The 19,611-nt window shown below is 40.2% G+C and overlaps 1 protein-coding gene across 5 annotated transcripts in view; it reads left to right on the top strand.

Annotated features, from left to right (window-relative positions):
• TBL1XR1 (TBL1X receptor 1) overlaps positions 1–19,611 on the top strand; it is a 109,724-nt gene that overhangs the window by 71,403 nt on the left and 18,710 nt on the right. For all 5 annotated transcript variants that reach the window (XM_039556748.1, XM_039556749.1, XM_039556747.1 and 2 more), the window contains 2 exons: positions 16,182–16,284; positions 18,479–18,624. In XM_039556748.1, the coding sequence (XP_039412682.1) occupies positions 16,227–16,284; positions 18,479–18,624 (204 nt within the window). In that variant the 5' untranslated portion in view covers positions 16,182–16,226. The remainder of the gene's footprint in view (positions 1–16,181; positions 16,285–18,478; positions 18,625–19,611) is intronic.

Below are 19,611 nucleotides of genomic sequence, written 5' to 3'. Positions count from 1 at the left end.
TTTTGCAGTTGTTTCCTTTGAATGTATGTAACTGCAATCCTTCTATAATTTCTTTTGATTTTGGAAACTTTCCGTAAATATATTTTCTTATCTCTTCTCTATGGCTAGAGTTACAAGGGAGATGAGATTACCTATGCTTATTCTTAGAAAGGGAAAAGGGAAAATTCCTTGTGCACCAGGCCACCAGCAGCCATGCTCAAGTATTGTGCAAGAGCACAATTGAGCATTTGTTCTTTCAGCAGGAGATAACTGAGACCACATTGGCATCTGTAGCATTTTTAATATATACCATAATTTAACAAATGTCTTGTGGGTGTAGCAGATGTCTTTTCTTTCCCCAGCACACCCCCCCCTTTTTTTTTTTTTTTTTTTTTTTTTTTTTAAATTCACAGTCCCTTAAAGTTTTTGGCAAGCTCTCCTTGTGTGCCTCTCTTAGGTCTATGGAGGGCACTCAAAGACAGAGGGAATTTAACAACCCTTATCTTGCAAGTAGACCCCCACAAGGTAGAGAAGGATATTGCTGATGTTCTTTGTGGCCTTGCAGGGTAGTGTTGGGCTGGCTCTACTCCAACACATCACTTAAGCAGTTGAAGGCAGTGGGACTAGAATATGTTTAAATGTTCTTCTGGATTGATCTCTGTGTGTACTTTCTGAAAACAAGGTGGAGTCCACAAGAAATTTTCAATGGGATTCTCTGGTCAAGCTAAGAAACAAATAAGTTCTTTATGTGCTGGAGATACTGAGGAGAGAGAGGGATGTCCTTGCTTGAGAAGCCTCTGGACTGATAAATAAAGGAAGCAAAAGGTGCTGGAAGTTGTGAGTGAATAAAGACTGAAGCCATTTTCCCTTTTGTCATTGCATTTGGTTGGTTTATCTAAAATAATTGGTCATGGTACTACTCACACTGCGTGGTTTCCAGCCCTGTAAGTACATAGTGCCTCGAGCATGCACCAGCCATGCATGTAGGCTTACTTTAGAGTTTCTAAGTCTTGGAGTGGCAGAAAATGCGCTTTCAGATCTACAGGAGAGAAATGGCTTTGGGAAGGTTTGAGTAGCATCACTCAAGAATGTTAAATGGCAATTCTGCAAAGTAAAAACATCATAGCTTTATAAATATTGTAAGAAAAGAAAGATGATGGGAGCTCTTTGGAGTCTGAGAAATACTGAAAATTTTTCAAAATGTTGTGAGCAATTTGTGCAGTACTTATTAAAGTATAATGTCATCTGGAGAAGTCATGGACTTCTCCCTCTCTATCATCTCTTTATTTTCAAATAATGCTCCCATTACTGGAAATGGGTGAGCAGAATTTTACATGCATTGAATCTGTTTGAGGTAAGGTCAAGGTAACCAAAGACAGTGGGTTTCTTTTTGTGAAAAGCCGTCCTATCTAATTTGTTTGACTCTGAACCAGGAGAAGCTGTTACTGTGATTGGTTAATTCTGAAAAAAACAGAGTAGAGGTCACTTGTGGGACAAGCTGAAGACCATTTCAGTGCAGCTGCCTGTGTAATAGTTGCCTGCAGTTACAAGACAGGGTGTATTTCCATCTCTGCTAATGTTTTAGCTTGACTCAGCAAAACTGTTTTCTCTATACAAAGCTATGATTGTGTTTCCAACTGCATCAGTGGAGGAGCAGTTTAATTCAAAATAGCACCTTCTGATGGAGGGGGGTCCTTATCGGACAGATGAGGTATTGTCAGGTTTTGAATAGTTTGCTTCAAAGGGGATTAATTAAAAAATTAGTGAGAACAGATGTCTGATGTTGGCCTGAGCAGTCAGAAAGAAGAGGACTCAGAAAGAAGAGGAAATGTCCTGAGTTTGAACTTTTTATCTTAATTGGACCCCTTGTGACTTTCAGCCCATTTGATAAGAATTTCTTCAGTAGATTCTCCTACTGTACAAAGCCAACAGCTTTAAATTTTAAGGTTTTTATGTGTGGGTATAGGCACTGAGGCAAGTTTTTGCATACAGCTTGGAAGGATGACTCCTTCACAGAACAAAAACTTTATATACCACAGGCTGCTTTACTATAGCTTTTTTATATCCCATGTGCTACACAGAAAAGCAAAATAGTGTTCCTTTAAACTACATTTTAATATATTTTTGAATGTCATTACATATTCTTCTACAGGTGTGTTCAGGCTCCTTTTGCCAGTTAGACCTTCTGTAGAGTGCCAAATTAGCAAGAGGACCATTTGGTATGCTGCTTTAATCTTCTAAGATCAACAATGTAATTACTTCTAGAGATGCAGGTGACTTTGCAATGTGTAGGAGCCGTCTGGGGCTGTGTTACAGCAGGCACAATCATCCAATCTCTGGGAATTTTTCTTTTACAGTAGTATAAATATGCCTCTAGACTTAAGCACTGATGAAGTATCAGAACTTGGCATTTATTCAAAGTTGTCCTTAGTGCGGGATAATTTGAGTTAGGCAAAATATTCCAATTTCTACAGGCAAGGAAAGAAGCTTGTTTTTATTTTTTAGGGCGTTCTGTAAAAGAAAAGACTGCTCTTGATGATTCAGATATTGGAACAGTTCCCAGTGGGGAAAAAAAAAAGGGTATATTGCAGGGTATGGAAAATCTGGTCAAGGAGGCTGATGACACTGACCGTGTTGTGTGCCTTTTCCACATATTATAGGCATATCATATCAGCATACATGCTATTCTTAATATTCTGCCAAACGACCCTTGGTACAGCTTCATTTTGAGGAAAAAAAAAAAAGCAGATGCTGAAGGCAGAAGGGGAATCAGCTAATGTCTAGACAACTTTTGGAGGCATGAGTGAGTTTTTCATCAAATATATATATGCTTGAAGGGAAAAATCAATACGACTTCTTATTGAACTTTGGGTATAGCTAATATAGATGGAGATGTCTCTGCCAAAATACACAGTACTAATGCCTAGACAGTATAGGTTTTGCTCATGAAAACCTCCACAGTCAGATTTGAGGTATGGTGCAGAGTAGGATAGAGAGATGCAGAGATGGAATGTCTGCGTTGAGGGTGGTGACTGTAGCAGAAACTGAAAACTGTCTAAATCAAGGCAAGAGGTACTTGCAGGCTTGGAAAACAATCTGGCCATTTTTGCAGAGTTCCTGGGGATGAGGTGGTTTTGTCAGAGCTGCCTGTGTGCCCACCAGGGTCTCGTGTTGTGCAGTTGAATGTCCAGTCTCACAGTGGGGCTGGACCGAGGGAGTCACTGCACTGCCCCTCTCATTCTGTGGTTGTCACCCCACTGCCTCCTGGGCCCTGTGCAGGAGGCAGTGACAGCCCTGAGGGACCATGAGGACAGAACAGAGGCCCAGGAATGCCCAATCTTTCATTTTGTAAAAGTAAAGCAGCACTCTGCCCTAATGACGGACCCCAACAGCCCCTTCCCCACCACCTTTTCCAGAGCTGTCTCAGGAACACGCTCCTTCCTCCTGGCTGCCTTGGCAGCTCTGAGATTTCTGCTTTATTCCTCTATGGCTTCGTGATAGATCACACCAGTATTGCAGATTGGCATACAGAGCAGTGAAAGGAGAAATGGGAATTTTTACACTGGTCTCACATTCCTGTTATTTTCAGTTGCAAATGGAAAATAGGATGAGTATGGTGATGGTGCTGTGTCACTGCCTAGGACAATGAATCAGTGCTGTCTGCAGCTGCAGTCGCTCGTGTTCATGAGTGGCCATGCCCGGTGTCTGTAGCAGGGCTGGGATCATGGGTATTAAACCCCTTCTGTAATATTTGATTTAACAAACCAAAAGAGCTTTGCCTCTTTGAATACCAGAAATAATGTTTGTCAGACAGTGCTTGTTTCTTAATTTCTTTCATGGCTTTTGAGAGATGGGTCTTGGTAGGAAGTAGCCACAAAAGTCAAGAACTTCACATCCTATTCTTTGTTAGAAATAATTTCAATATGGCATCCAAGTGTTCTAGGTGCTTCTGGAAAATTTAGCTGCCTAATTTCAAAGTTCACCTGAAATTAAATCTTGAGGTGCCAAAGTAAATACAGTTGGTTTCTGATCCACTTCATCGGCCCTTTATCTGAAATAAATTTCTGGGTGTTACATTTGTTTTAATTAGTACATCTTCTTTCATTTTTTAAATGAGGAATGTCTGATTTAGTGACTTTTTTCCCTGCTAACTGGTCTTTAAGTAATAAAAAAAAAAACCAACTAGGTGAAGATGGTTTCATAATGCCCTTTTGCACCTGATGTTGTTTGCACTGGTAACTGATTTCTGTAATTTATCCTCAGACACTGCAGTTTGATTATTCCTGAACAAAAATGGGCTGTAGCTCTAAGATGGCTTCTTAAAGACTCAGAGCTGTGGTTTTCACTTTTTTATACTGGTGTTGCTTTTGGTTTTATTTAAGAATAAGATGGTGTGGTAGGTGGCATTGGTAGAGTGGTATGAGGAAAGGAGGCTTTTTTTGCAGATTAGCAACCAGTAGGGCAGGGATAGTGCAGGAGTGTAGGAGTAGAAATAGCTCATGGAGATTCACACGTATTCTGGTTTTGCATTCATGTGACCAATTGCAGAAACACGTTATCTATGACTTTTGGTTTTGCAAAAAGTGGGGGGGGTTTTCCGCTTTTTTAAAGATCCTCCACTCATAATGGTTATTTACCTGCAGATTCCCACAGGCTCGTTTCAGGCTGCTTTAGTGAACAAGGTGGATGTGAAACTGCTTGGGCAAAGCAAAGAGTTGAGTTTTTAATCTGAGGGTAAACTTTCTTAAGCTTTCTTTAGAACTCCATTCATACATAATGCTGCAGTCAGTCGTGAGTTACATGTCTTTAAATCTCTTGAGGTGAACATATTGGGGCTAGAAGAACTTGTCAGTTTACATTTAATTTATTCCAAGCTTTAGGATATGTTTCATGGCTGTGGAGAAGTTTGAATACTAAATATGATGAATGTTAGCCTATATTTTCAATACCAAATTCTGCTGGCCAACTGCATTAGATTCTCAGCATGTTTAATATCCGGGTAAATGGAGAAAAGCTTGTTTAAAGTGCAGTGTATTTCTGCTATTAATGTTCACAAGTACCAATCTACTTGTTTGCCATCAATCCACAACTCATGAGTAATACTGACCTTGTTCTAAGAAGTCAGAAGTATTCAATGTTTTTTGTTTAAAAAATCCACAACGAACCCTTGCATTGTTAGTATAATTAATTCATTGTTTTCCCTGTCCAAAGGGCAATATCTTCTTTTTCTTCATCCCAAAGTTAAAAGTAGATAAAGAAGTCTGGCCTCCTCTTCAGAAAGCAGCAGGTCCCAATGTAGTTGCTCATGAGCTGATTCTGTGATTAATGGCCACTAAAGCTGGAAATTATCTTTCCTTGTTAACAGTTGGTATTTTCTTGGCTTGAAATTTCAATGAATTGTAACTAAAGGATCTTCTCTGTGTCCTGTGGGGTTGTTAGGTTGGATTTTTTTCCATTTTTCTCACCCCATTATGGTATTCCCTCACAGGGGTTTTGTGTGTCATCCTTAATTTTTCAGAAACACAGGACTCAGAGCTGTTACTGTTCAACAAGACATCTGCTTCAGGAAAAGAATTGGCAGCTTTTATGCACTCACAAAGGAATTTCAGAAAAATTATTTGTTATTCCCAAACTAGATGCTGCCAGAGTAACATAATTCCAAAACTTCTTTTCTCATGGGAAAGGCATAAAAGACTAGTCTTAACAATGGGGAAATAAGCTGGGTTTATTTGCGTTTAGAATGGATCAAAGCCTCTTCAGGACCTGTTCTGAGCACTGAGCACCTCATTACCGTCTCTCTCTTTTTCATATGTTTATATCCCCAGCACTGCCAAAGCTGTGCTGTGCCTGATAATCCCTGATCTTTTCTGAAATAATGTAGGAGTCAGAAAAGATGCTCGCACACACAGAGAGCATCCTTCCACTCCAGGAAATGCTTCTCCTGCTCTATTTATGTGGTCAGTATTATTTATGGAGTAGTTCTGTTAACTTCTCATGCTCAAAATAATACCTGCGCTTGAAAATAACTTTGTAGGTGCTGAAAAAGCTGAGGTGAGAGTGTTCAGGCTTAGACACGAGGGGCAGGGTAAATGAGGGAGCGGATCCTTTGTTGGAAAAAGTCATGTTCATGGAGCTGTCTGTGCCCAGACCGATGCATGTTTGGTTTTAATTTGCTTGTTCACTAGGAAAGAGGAACCAGTCCCCAAAGATATGCAGAAATTTAGTGTAGTTACCCAAGTAATGATATCAGCTTTAATAAAACCCCAAAATATAGTGTTTTGCAAAAAAGCCTATTCCAACACCGTGAGGCAGGGATGGCCACCAATGAGTGTTTGCAGACTTGGACTCTAGTAGAATTCACTGCTCTCAGAACTGCCAGGCAAGGGCTGCTTGGATCCCTGCAGGCTCAGCCTTGCAAGTCCCCAGTCACACCACAGAGAACAATTTGGAGCTTTTTTATTTTGCTGTTGGTTGTGCAAAAATTCTAGGTGTGCAGTATGAAATCGCCCTGAGCAGGGAGGTGCCCAGGTAGTGCTGTGCTGAGTTGTAGGCACCAGCCTGGGGCAGAGAGGAGGTGCTGGCTGGCTCTGGCAGACCTGCTCTGGTCCCAGTTTCAGGCGCTGGGAGCTCAGAGCAGAGCTGTGCTTGGTCACTCTGTGCAGGTGCTGCTCCGAATCACCCCGAGTTCTTGTTGTTATGGCAACATTAAAAAAACTTCCTTATCAAGAGTGAGGGAACCCATTCTGGTAAATACCCTGAAGTGAGTCAGATGAAGGCCTTTCTCCTGCAGGCAGTTCAGGACATGACTCAGGGCACAAGGCTAAACAAACAAGGACAAATAAAAGGAACAGCGTTTACTTGGACTAGAAAACACTGTTGTTGATGATGAATTGAATTTTTTTTTTTTTTTTTTTCAACCAGCAGAATTTATTTCTGCAAAACATTAGCAACTTGTGTTGTAATGGAAAAGTAGGGAAAGAAGGACATAGAAAAAGAAGTGATTGAAGGAGATACAGATAAACTCAATACTCTGGAGAGCAGATGGAGAGATGGACTCAGGAGTGCAGAGTGTGTGTAGGCAGTGCATGGTGAGGAGGTGAAAACCAGGGCAAATGCATGACCACAGGCTCGAGATCAGATGTCAGATCAAGAGATGAAAGCTGGAAGATGGATCACCAGCTTGGGAAAGATAGCAAGGGCAGTGGACAGAAACTGCAAAAGGGTGACAGTGCATGAAAAGGGGAGGGAGCCCATACAGCTGTATGAAAACATCCCCAGTCAAGATAGGGCTGCCTCTGCTGTTGTACCAGTGCAGAAATACCTTTCCACAGCTGCTTCTGAGAACTACATCTGCTGTTTTATTACCAGCAGGTAGCAATGTAAATATTTTAATCATAACAAATAGAATCCATGCCAGGCTACACAGTCACTAATCACCGTTCCACAATAAGATTTACTGAACACACAAACCCCCCCCAAAAAAAACCACAGACAGCTGAGAACTGGCTAATTACAAAAGTCTGCCCAAACTTCAGTGGTTTTCCATGGAGAAATAAGTAGTGTTAGTTTGAGAATGAATCTTGTTTTGTAAGCCATCAGCATCCAGCAGCAGCGTAGTGAAGAACTGTGTCACTGTTAGTGCACCAGTATCCATCAGCTCAAGCAATTGATGTAGATGTAATCACTGTCTCTAATAGAAATAAAGTCAGGGTAATGGAACATTGTCACAGGATCAATGTCTCCTGTTTTGAAAATAAACCCCCTCAGCTTTGCTTTTGCATTTATGTACCAGCAGGCGACCACATCATTCAATTCAATTGACACAGTCCCTCAGAGCCCTGAATGATGTATTGTGGGAACATCAGGAACAACATATTGGGGAGAAATGGAATGTTCCTGATCAGACTTACAGGCCATGTTATTCAGTAGGTTTTTTAGCAGTGAAAATGAGAATAAATCAGGTGAGAGCAGAAACTTAGCATGGTATGGAGATTTTTAACCCCGTTTAACTGTTAATTTCTCTAAGTTCTGGATCAAAAAGATTGAACCACAGGAGTTGTGTTTATTTTCAGTGGTGGTGTTCACAAACAGAAAAGCATTTTTGGACCTTGCCCCTCCCCACCGTAGTCTCAGCAGAAGCCCTTGATAGGGTTCATTTTGACTGACTCAAGGGCTCTTCTCAATCTGTTATTTTCTCAGAATTTTTTACACAGTTTGATCCAAGCGAGGTTTAATGGGTGTGCTCCCACATGCATCCATAATTAATTTCTTGCAAAGTCTTTTTAATGCAGCACAGGAGATCAGCAGCCATACAGTTGCATACTTAAAATCAGATGTGTGCCAAAAAGGGATATACAGGATTTTAAACAATGTTGCAGAAAAGGCTTTTTCCAGTTTTCCCCTTTCTTGGACTTGATTCCAGCAGCTGTTCTGTGTCTAGATCCAGGCAGCATTAGCAGGCTCCTATTTTAGCACTTGGTGAAGCCATTGAATAATTTCCAAAAGCCTTCTTGAGACAGGGTCTAAAAGTTTGACTGCAGAAATGTTTATTTATTGGAATTGGGTGTTCCTGAAGGACTGTAACTCTCTCTAAAGGGACATCCTTCAAATGGCCTAAGAATGGAAGCTGCAGAGCTTGTTTGATGTTCCCACTGTTCCTGAGATGGCCCCTCCAATAAGACAATTTTCCCCTTTGAGGGACAGATGTCTCTCCCAGGAGGAACGCCAAGCATTTGTCTGGTGCTTCCCTCTCCATTACAGAGATATATTTAGCGCACAGGGCCCGGAATTTGGACCTTGCAGGTCATCTTGAAGTAACCCATACTGGCCAAACCTACACTAGTGCTCCCTCAGGTGACTGTGCCAGTTCTGGTCATTAGTCAAGACCCATCACTTTCTAATCAGTTTTACAAATGCCACATTTCCAGTTTTGTTGCCATAAGCATCTGTCCAGCTTCTGTGTGGGTAGGACAGTCTAACCCTGAAGGTCATCCCGTCAAGCCACAGATTATTCCTTTCTAAAATGCCTTTGGTCTGGATTAGACAATTGATCAAGGAGAATTTCATAATGTTTAGCTGTATTTCCTGGTGTGTTCTGATAATTATATAAGTATTGAAAGATGATGGTGGTTTCTTTTGAACTACTGTGTGTACTACTAAGTTTTCATTTAATCTCGGTCTGTCTCCATCAGGGAGCTTGAGCTCTGTGATTAAAAATCCTTCACTAAACAAGGTGTTTGGGCTTGGGATCTTGTGGGGAGTCAGAGGGGGATGGCTTTCATGGAGTAATCAAAAATGAGGCAGGACTTACTGCTGGAGGTTTTACTGCATGTTCTGAGCAGCTGAGTTTGGCTTTTAAGTTTTAAAGGAACATATTTGCATCTGCAGAAGGATGTATCAGGACTAGCTCCATTTCAACAAGGTTGTAATTGTCATGCAGGACAGTTGTGCCTTTAAAGAGATGTCAGAATCACAGAATGATTGGCGTTGGAAGGGACCTCTGGAGATCATTTAGTCCATCTGTCTATTTTCATTGTTACCCAGAGAGTTGCAAAGTCTTTAAAATACTAATAAACAATACCTCTTTGCTATTCTGATACAGGAAATAAGGAGAAAAATCTCCCCCAAGCATCATTTCTTCTGGTATTGCATTATAATAATGAAGAGAGAAAACAGTTTAAGAACCTAAAGTGTTGAATAAAGTGTCAATACCAGAAATATCCCTGTATCTTTAGTCAGCCTAGGGATTTACAAAATGTGGCTCCCAAGAATCACTGCAAGATGCCCTATAGCTGTCCAGGAAGATGTATTTTCAACTCTAGAAAGCACAGAAGTGTGCAGCTTTGCAGCCATAGCCCTGGAAATACAATACTGGGTACACTGTCGCTTGTGTCTGTGCTGTAACATCCGGAATTCCAGCCTCCTGGGTCACACAGCATATGACTTTGGGGAGGAGATTGGTAGTTCAGTAATTAAATACTACTTTGCTCTAGGCAAAATCAACAAATGGGCTTCATCTGCAGCATATTTTGTAACAGTACTGTGCTGCATTTTTCAGATAAGTAGACAGTAACTTACTTTTAGCCAAGGTTTTGGGTGGTTTTGTGTTTTGCAGTGGGTTTTGTTTGGTTTTTATTTTTTTCCTTCTCTTCCCTTTCAGGGTTGTAATTCTTTTTCTTCAGAAGATTTCAGGCTGGCTTTGTCATCTTGTATTCTTCATACTCTCAAATTGGCATGGAAAGGCAGAGACTGTTGCCATAAATTAGGTCACTAAAGCTGAAGTACAGAATACAAATATTTATCGCCTGAGCTAAGGAAGGCAATTCAGATGAGGAGAGGAAAAGTTATTTTTTTTTCAATGTTCAGAAGTTAAGCTGTATTCCTGAGGTTAAAAGCAAAGCAGTAGAGTTAAACAAAGAACATGAGAAGCATCTCTTGGTTTAAATTACTAGAAGGAAAACTAGCAAAGCCTGATCATATGAGAAATCATTAAGAAGGTTCGTAAGATAGAATTACAGATTTTTTTAATGCAAGTGCACATCTGACATATTATTAAATCTTAAACAAGAGGACATTTAAATAATAGCAGTTTAGAGGCACAGGTAAAAATGCAGAACATGAGAACACTTTATTTTGAGATATTACAGAAAAAACGTAGGCATTTAACTTGAAAAAATATTTTTGTTTTAATTCAGAATGTTAGAAAAAATTCCTAACTGCAGATTGTCGGGTGGTAGGAAAACTTTACTAAGCGTTCAATTGTATTGTTCCCAATACAATATTGGCCCCCATCTCTCAAGTGAAGATGTGAAAGGGCAAATAGGAGTGTTTCGAGCAAGTAGTTGGTACACTTAAAGAAAAGTCAACTATTTTTTTTCTTTTTAGAGTGTGAGAAAATGTTCATTTTTATTGAAATTGGTGTCTAATAAATTCTTATGCAGAAGGATGTACAACACAAGTCACTGCATGTTTGATATAAAGGAACCACTGGCTTATGAGTTTTCCTTCATAGAAAGCATTTCTAAAGGGTTTTGGATGTAAACTTATGAATTTCATCAGCCTTTGGGGGTAGACTTACCATGTCTTGGGGAAGAGGCTTTGGAGAAAGCTTGAGTAGAACAGCAGCCACCAGGAACAGTGTTTTGTGGTTTAAATCTCCAGTTCTGCAGGCTCCTCCCATGGTGGCTTTAGTATCTGAATGAAGTCCTGCTGAAACCTCACACATCCAGGAGTCTGCCTGGTCTGAGTGGTTGGATTGAAACAGAACCCTTTGTTCTTTTTATTTTAATCATCATGGCCATTAAAAACAAGAAAGATTCTTAAGTAACAATTAATAAATTGGTATCAGTGTCTATGTGCACATATGCTAGCAAAATATTTGTCTGGATTTCTTGCAAAAGAGGAAAAAATAAAAGCTCTAATGGCAATATTTTTGTTGTAGGGGATTTATTGTTTCTGTAGCCAGACTTCTGTTTTCCATGGATAACTGTAGCAGTCTGTTTATGTCTGAACATTAAGCATTCTTCAGAGCTACCCAGAGCATTAGCTGCTCCCTTTAACATATCATATTTGGTATCAAACTAATGATTGGTATGTTTTTGGGGAATTAGTATTCACAGCAGCCTGCCAGGTTTTCCTGTTTTCCTACCTAATGAGAATGTGTTAGAGCCCACCTACAACTGCAGAAATATCACTTTCTTAGGCTGTTATTTGATGATGCAATAGCTCTAATTGTAGTGTAACTCCAGTGTACATTATCAAATGGTGATTAAGAGATACCCAGTAATAATCTGATGTATAAACTTTCTCTGCCAGTTCAGGTTTGTCTGAAAAAAAAACCACTAAACAACCAAAAAACCTATTAGGCCAGGAGCCATTATCGGGTGGCATCTGTTCTCCAGCATTTGGCATGAACCTGGATGAGTACAAAGCTAGCACAAACATGTGGAGTGGAATAATGATTTGTCAGAAATACAACCAGGTTTGCACTGTTGGCACTGATTAGCCTGCAGATCTGGTGCTGGTGAGAGTGCAATTCGATCTCCTTTTTAATGGATTTTACCTGTAAATTTTACCCCAGGTATGAAGTGTGTGAATGGTCCTCAAGGGACAGAGGTGCTGGGGTGAGACCTGCCTTGGGACAGGCGCAGAAACACAGGCACAGTTCTGCCAGGGTGGGAGCAAAGCCAGAGTTGGTGTTGTCTCTGGGATAAGAAACCTCATTTCCTTTCCAAAAAGTAGCTTCCAAATTAATTTTTGTGTGATTCCTGGCATGGAATGAGCGGGTCAGTTTGTCAAAAGCTCAGGTGTGTGTCTTGTGTGCTCCTGACCTGTTCTTGTGTAAATCTCAAGGCCAGCATCTCTACAGACAGTTGATTTTTATGGCTGATGTGTGTTATGCCTGATAAATTTTGGGACTTCAGGGACTTTCTGTAGCAGCATTAAAAATTACCTGGGATATCTGGATGTTGTGCTAATTCTAACTGAACAGTGGTGTTACAAACCACAGGCCCATTCTCTGGGAAGGCAAATCAAACCTGGGAAGAGGCCTGCTGAAATGGACTTGCTTTTGAGCAGGGAATATCAATCCTGGTGTGGTCTCAGAGACTCTCATGAGCAATTTGGGCATCATTTGTAAGCTCTCATGCACATCCTTTTTTTTTTACCTGTCATGGGGTATTTTATTTATTTATTTAATCTTGGTTTTACCAGTAAGGAATCCACTCCACATGTGCTGTGCCTGCTCCAGGATGCAAAACAAAAGTAGAGGCAAGTGGGAGAGATTTCCTTCAAAAGCATAATTGGATCTGAAACAGCAGTGTGGGTGCATTGTACTTTGCCATGTAATTTCACAGAATGTTTTGAGGAAGACTTGGAATGTTTCTAAGGGGAAAAAAAAAAAAAAAAGAAAGGGGGGGGCCGTAAGGATCTCATCACATTTTCAGAATCGGTTTGGGACATAAAACTGCAAATATTTTAAGATATTTTTAATGGGCCCTATGCAAATTCGGCTACAAATCTAAGACTGCTAGGAATTACATGTTAACTTCTACTTATTTTTGTCTCATTTTTATGTGTCTCTTTGGTGATTTCATTTCTGCATCTGAAATAAAGAGCAATATTAATATCTATTAAAGTGACCAAAATAAGTAGTTGATTGCTTGTAGAAATAGTGAATTTGGGGGAAATTAGCCAACATCGATGAGGTGATTTTTTTTTTTAGGGTTTGGGGTATATGTGTACATGCATGGGTCCATTGTCACAAACAATTTGAGGGTTGGCAGCATAAGCCTGGCGTTAATTCGGAATGTGCCAAAGGGAAATAATTATCGTATCCTTTTCTGCTGCATTTTCTCTTCAGTGTGGCATTTTCTTTGGGTTGGAAGGCAGATGCTTTGGTGTTGCTCGTTCTTCTCACATTTCTTGTGTCACTTGGCTGTGGGACGCTTGTCCCCAGACGCTGCCTGAGCCACGGGGCCTGGGATGGGGGAGACACAAAAAGGAGCTTCCAGAAAATGTAAATGAGCGCTGAAAACGTGCATAAAGCAGTATTTTGGTAAAACACTGGAACCTTTTGCACCTTTTCCAGTTTCAAGCCCCTCATCAGGCAAACTCGGTGTTTATTGACAGCATTTCTGTGTTTTTCTCGTGGCCAGGGTACCACAGCCAGTGCTGCAGTGCCACCTCCCGATAGCCGGGCAGGACAGCGGGTGGCAGCTCCCCCTTGCCAAAGCTTCTTGTGGAAAACACTGGGAACCAGCCTTGAAAAAATGAGGCTCCTTTGATTCGGGCAGGGTGAAGAACACTTTTGACAGACAAGCAAAACATTAGGGTTTTTTTTTCCTTCAGCTATCCAGCTACATAACAGGTGAATTGATGTGGCATCTCCACAGTTCTGCTTTGAGGGGGGAGCCCTCTTTATATTAATAATTCAGGACTTCTCAGCGTGACAAATAGCACTTTCATCAGATTTCTGCAGTTTGATCTATCGTTTTTGGTGATGCAGCAAGATTTTAAAAATCGGTGACAGACCCATGAAATAAATACTGCCGTTTGTGTGTGCATGCGTAATGTAGAAAAACCCCCTTCTTTATGAGTCTCTTTAAAGTTAATTACCTATTCCTCTGAAGGAAAATATTGTTCCTCTTCCTACAGCATTTCTCTGTAAAAAAAAAAGTCTTAAAGAAAGATAATTTTCTCCATGTATGGCAACAAAACCTAACTGAATAAAATTAGCATTTGGTCCTGCACATGGTGGAATTGGTTGCTAATGCATGACATGGCTAAAAATGCCATTCATTTTACATTCTGCTCAGTAAACAAGTCCTCAAAGTATATATTGGAGTTTGGCAGGCATGTCTTGAACCCCAGGCATGGCTGGGGGCTCTGGAGGGGTGGTGTAGGGTTGGATCAATGTGCCTTCCTTTACCACCCGTATTGCACTTACTAGAAGTCATTGTCCTGGGGCAGCTTTTTCCTTTAGACATGAGAAGGATTTAAGTAGAACTGCATTTTAATATTTTTTTCCTTAAGAAACTAAAGTCATCTCCCCCTTTGACAACACAGCATGGCTGTGAGCTGGGTGACCACATGCCTGGGGCAGGTTTGGGGATGTCTGTGTGAGGTTTCAGGCAAATAAACTCCTTTTGATATTGGAGTTCATCCTTTAGCCTCTCCTCTTCTTGAGGGGTTTAATTGGATCTCGTCTTTAGAGCACGATGGGACTTGTGGGAAGGTCACATCCTGGAGGGCTGTTCCCAAGTTTAGCTGCAGTGGACTGGTAAAACTCAAAGTTAGGTGATAAGAAAAACAGTGTGGTCATTTTCTCCTGTTTCCCTGGGAGTTCTTGCTAGGAAAAGATGCCCAGGGAGAATACACATGGCAGCCTTATAATGTCAATCATAACCCTGTAGTTGTTACTTTCTATTGTGTTCACTCTCTGCTTTCCCTCTTGGAGCAGCAGTGGCAAATGGCCTGACCACACAGCCATGCAGCAAGAACTTTTTCTTTTGAACAATGCAGGAAAACCCATTCTCTAGTACCTTTTAACATCAGATCCCAGATCAAGCTTTGTCAAATAAACAGTAGGAAAGTCACTTGCCTTCTCAGACTCCAGTTCCACAGAAGAAATAATGGTGGTTGTCAGCTGGGTAAAAACCTGGGAAGATTTGCTGATGAAAAGTGCTGGACAGATAATAGGAACAGGAGGTGGACATTATTTCATAACATGTTCTGGAAGCTGATGTTTTCACTTGCTTACTTAAAAAGGTCAGAGTTTTCAAACATTCAGACATCATGAGAATGTTCTCAAAAATGAGGCTTTGAGTTAGAAAAAGTACTGTATTGTCTCTTCATGTTCTAAACACTGTTGTTGCCTCATATTTTCAAAGTTTATAATCAAAAGTATATATAGTCTGATATATTATTTGTCTTGCTAAATATTTGCCTTTACTAAAATCAAGGAAAAATTGTGTGTGTAAATATAGATATAGACATATATATATCTATATCTATTTATCTGTATATATATCCCATCAATATTTTTGAAGCACTGATTGAAAGCCTAGAGAAATGTTACTAAAAACTGACTGTCTCAAGTTGATCTCTAATGCCAAGAATTCTTTTTGCAAAGCCAAAATGTATGGCTGAGATGTTTTCTAATATTTAGTGGGATTAGCTGGGCTTGTTTGAACAGACACCGTGTTGTAGCTTATACTGTACCTTTTCACTAGAGCAGGAATAACTGAAAATTGGAGTAGATTAGAACATAAAAGTGAGAACTTGCCTGGATGCCAATGTGAAACCAAGTTCTTGGTCTTTATTAACCAGGCAGAGAGAGACCCGTGTTATAAAAAATGTGTTCCAGAGCAGTAATGTAGAACGGGTGAAACTTACTTGATTATTTTTTAAAACCTGTGAAACGAGGGCTTTTTAATACTGGTATTAAACAGCAGAGTTCTCCAGTCCTTACCACCTTGCATCGTATGAGAATCCGGCCCTGCAATATTTAATTTACTGACCTTTATTTTGTGGTGAGAGAAATGACTTTTTAATGACTCCAGTAGACTTATTTGCATTATAAAATGAAGCTATTGTCTATGCTGCCAGGGAGCTACTTACTTTATAAATACAGCATTTGTTGGGAAATACCTATTACGCACTAAAAATATTTGATTGACCTATTATTTTTTGTTTATTTGCAGGGTTGTGTCCTTTGTTGTGACCTCATGGTTTAACTGGGAATAAAGATGAGTATAAGCAGTGATGAGGTTAACTTCCTGGTATATAGATACTTGCAAGAGTCAGGTGAGTTTTTACAATTCTGGTTATTAAACAACGCATAATTTATTTGATCTTCATCTGCAACTGGCTTTAGCAAACATAGGCTCATTCAATTATTTTGCCAGTAGGCATGTGCTTCTGTCTGAACTGTTTCTTGGTGTTTCTTCTCAACAAGAGAATGAATTCCTGCCAAGTTACCTTCTGTAACTTAATCAGATTTAGTCATTTGGAGTCTTCAGATGGCAGTCAACCAGCCAAGGACTCACTCGATTGCTAAAATGCATTTTCCTGGAGATCACTTCTCTGCAGGGTGATGATGGCACTTTGCACCATTTTCTTCAGGGCTGCTTGAAGAAGAAAATAGAATGATCAGCAAAATGCTGTTTTTCCCTGTTGCCTTGGAGTGATGGTGCTCCTGCGAACCAGTCTTGTGTAGCCGAATTCCTTGCCTGAACGTGACTGTGGGAGGGCAGATGTGGCTGTGTTTCAAAGGAAGAAGTGACAACTGTGACTGTGATTTGTATTGCTTGACTCTACTTAGAGATGAACAGATTTTTTACAGGAATAACTCTTGGGGCTCCCAAAAGCCTTTGTCCCTGCAGGACGTTTTCTTGAGGACCTTGTCCTTTGGCATCAGGGTAGCCAGAATCTCCTGCTTCTTAGGAGAAAGAGCAAAAGACATTTGAATATTGTCAGACTTGGAAAGAAACCTTTTTCCTGTCATATCCCTCCACACTGTGTCTGCACAACACAAGCAAGAATGCAGCAGTGCTCCCTTATTTGTAAAGCTTCCCCAACCCAGTCGGATCAGCAGTTTGAGTTTGTGTTGCATGTTTGGGTTCCTAGATGCAGCCATATGGCTGCAGGGAGTTTTGTGGTGGTGGTTATTCCTGAAGCTCTGTAAGAGACAACATCATCTTTTACTCACAACTGTGATATTGATTGCTTAACACAGCCTACATTTAGAATGGGAAGATTTGACTGGAAGTCAGGGCATGCCCCAGTAAATGAACAAGTGATGATCGTCAGCTGGCAGGAGGGAATATGATCTCAGCAATACATAAAAGAAGTCTGCATATTAAAGCAAAAATAAACTCCAGTCTTAAGATAACAGTGTAAGAGATCAGCTTTAATGTGTATACGTATAGGTAGATAAGAAAATGTACGCATATATTGCGTATTTTACCTTCCTTTTTTCAGCATTTGCTGGTTCTTAGTTTTGTTCAGTGATTGTTGATGGGTGGCTTCAGGCTTGTTGAAAATGCATTTGACTGATGCAACATATGTCCACTGCTCATGGACTTCCCAAGCTGAGGCAGAGAAGCACTAGAAGCAATGGTGGATGGCAGACTTTTTCAGTTTCAGCTTGTCAAAAGAAAGCTAACCCTGATTTTTCTGCCTGAATTTACTGAAAACTACTACACATTCTTATTCCAGTTGCTGATTGCTTTTGTCATAGAAGCCAAACTTACAAAATTGCCTCATCTTCATTTGAAAGTTTGCAGGCAGCTTCTTGCTTACCTGACAGGGAAAAAGGGAAAAAAAATGAAGTGGTTTAAGAAAAATGCCATGACAGTAGAGTTAATTTGCTGAAACAACTATTTTTCTCTAGCTTAAATTCACTTTTTCAGGGTGATCAAATAAATAGCAAGCAGCTGCCATTGCTGCACCGTAACATGTTTGCCACTTCTTAATCAGTGCACAGTGCTGATGTAGCTCTAAATGCCAGAGCATACACAATTATGGCAGCACTGTACCATGAGCTGAATTCTGTTCACATACAGATTCATTTCACTTTCATGGGTATCAAATCAGTGAGTAAAAGTAGGAAGTGAGACTTGTGTCTTGGATATTTATTTCTTTTTTTATTAAATGCTACATATGATACAACACATACATGTAGTTTGTGAATATATAAACATGTTTAAATGCTATAGTGAATTGTATATTTTATATTGACTCGCACACAAATGTTTTGCTGTTGATACTGTAATTAATAATTGTCGTGTTTATATACGAGCTTTACTTTTCTCTTTTTGTACACTTGAACTATGAGGGAATTGAGGTGTTTTGACAAGTTTTTTGGTAGCTCAGAAGCATGCTGTAGCATTATACTTCATATAATTTGCTCAGGTTTTAAACAGAAGGTCCTACCGTGGTACAGCAAGTAGTGTTGTCTATCTATAAATCAATTCTGATGTCTTTGCCTTGTCTTTAGGGTTTTCCCATTCAGCATTTACCTTTGGTATAGAGAGCCATATCAGCCAGTCTAATATAAATGGTGCTCTGGTGCCACCAGCTGCTTTGATTTCCATCATCCAGAAAGGTCTGCAGTATGTAGAGGCAGAAGTCAGTATTAATGAGGTAAGGAGGCTTTGTTTGCAGGAGCATTGTGTCCTTGCTTGCAGTAAGTTTGAATGTTAGTATTTTTTCTTAACTTTCTTGTATCCTATTTATTTACTTTTACTTCAGATTCCTTACTGCTGGTGTTCACCATGACTCCAGTGGTGGAACCAGAATGGAGTGACATAACTGGGTGGGGGTTCTGCCCAGTGCAGCCACACAACACCAGGCATGGTGTTCTGGCTCATTGCTTAAAGGTCCGTTGTCTGTAGAGTTTTTACCCTACTCTTATGTTGTAGTACATCCAGAGAAGTGCAATAAGATAATAATAATTGAGACCAGTAATCTCCTCATTTTTTGGTTTCGTAGACTGGCACTAGGGAGGTGGGAGAGCACTGTGCAGCTCTTGTTTGGGCTCTTGTGTCATTACAGTGAAGTAATGTGAGCCCAAAGGCAAGGTTTCCAAGGAGAGAGAGGGTTTGAATTTGTGGCAGGAAGGCTGAAGGTATACACCAGTTTGCCTTTTGCCTCTGCTGGCTAATTCATCTTGAGCAGGATCTATTAAATTTGATGTTTAAATGGTTATTCCAGCAGTACAGAAAGCTATGTATCTTCCTGCCTGATGCTTCAGACACTCGCCCTCAATTTCCATTGTCATTTGTGCCTGGAAGGTGAGAAGCCTTTCTATGTGTCAGTTAGATTACAGAAGGAAACTTTTTTTCCCCCCATTAATTCTGCTCACTTTCCAGTCTCCCTTATGTCTGCTGTTTGTGTGGTTTTCACAGTCCCAGTGAAGCAAATCCTTTCCCTTAGGAAGCCTCAGAAAAATAAAGCAAGTGATAGGAATAGAAGAAGACGACCCTATATTTATTGCAAGGAATCCTTCTAGCTCCTAAAAATAGATCCTTACAAAGCCCTAGCATATGTATAAGGGTATTTTTAACTGGGTCTTGTCCATTTCAGGATAAAATTCTTCCTTGTTGTTTGAAAACATGCCAGCACTGTTTA

The sequence above is a fragment of the Corvus cornix genome, chromosome 9 (assembly GCF_000738735.6).
Source record: "Corvus cornix cornix isolate S_Up_H32 chromosome 9, ASM73873v5, whole genome shotgun sequence".
Classification (NCBI taxonomy): Eukaryota; Metazoa; Chordata; class Aves; order Passeriformes; family Corvidae; genus Corvus; species Corvus cornix.
The sequence above is the reverse complement of the archived record's forward strand: the minus strand, read 5'-3'. Positions and strand labels throughout refer to the sequence as shown.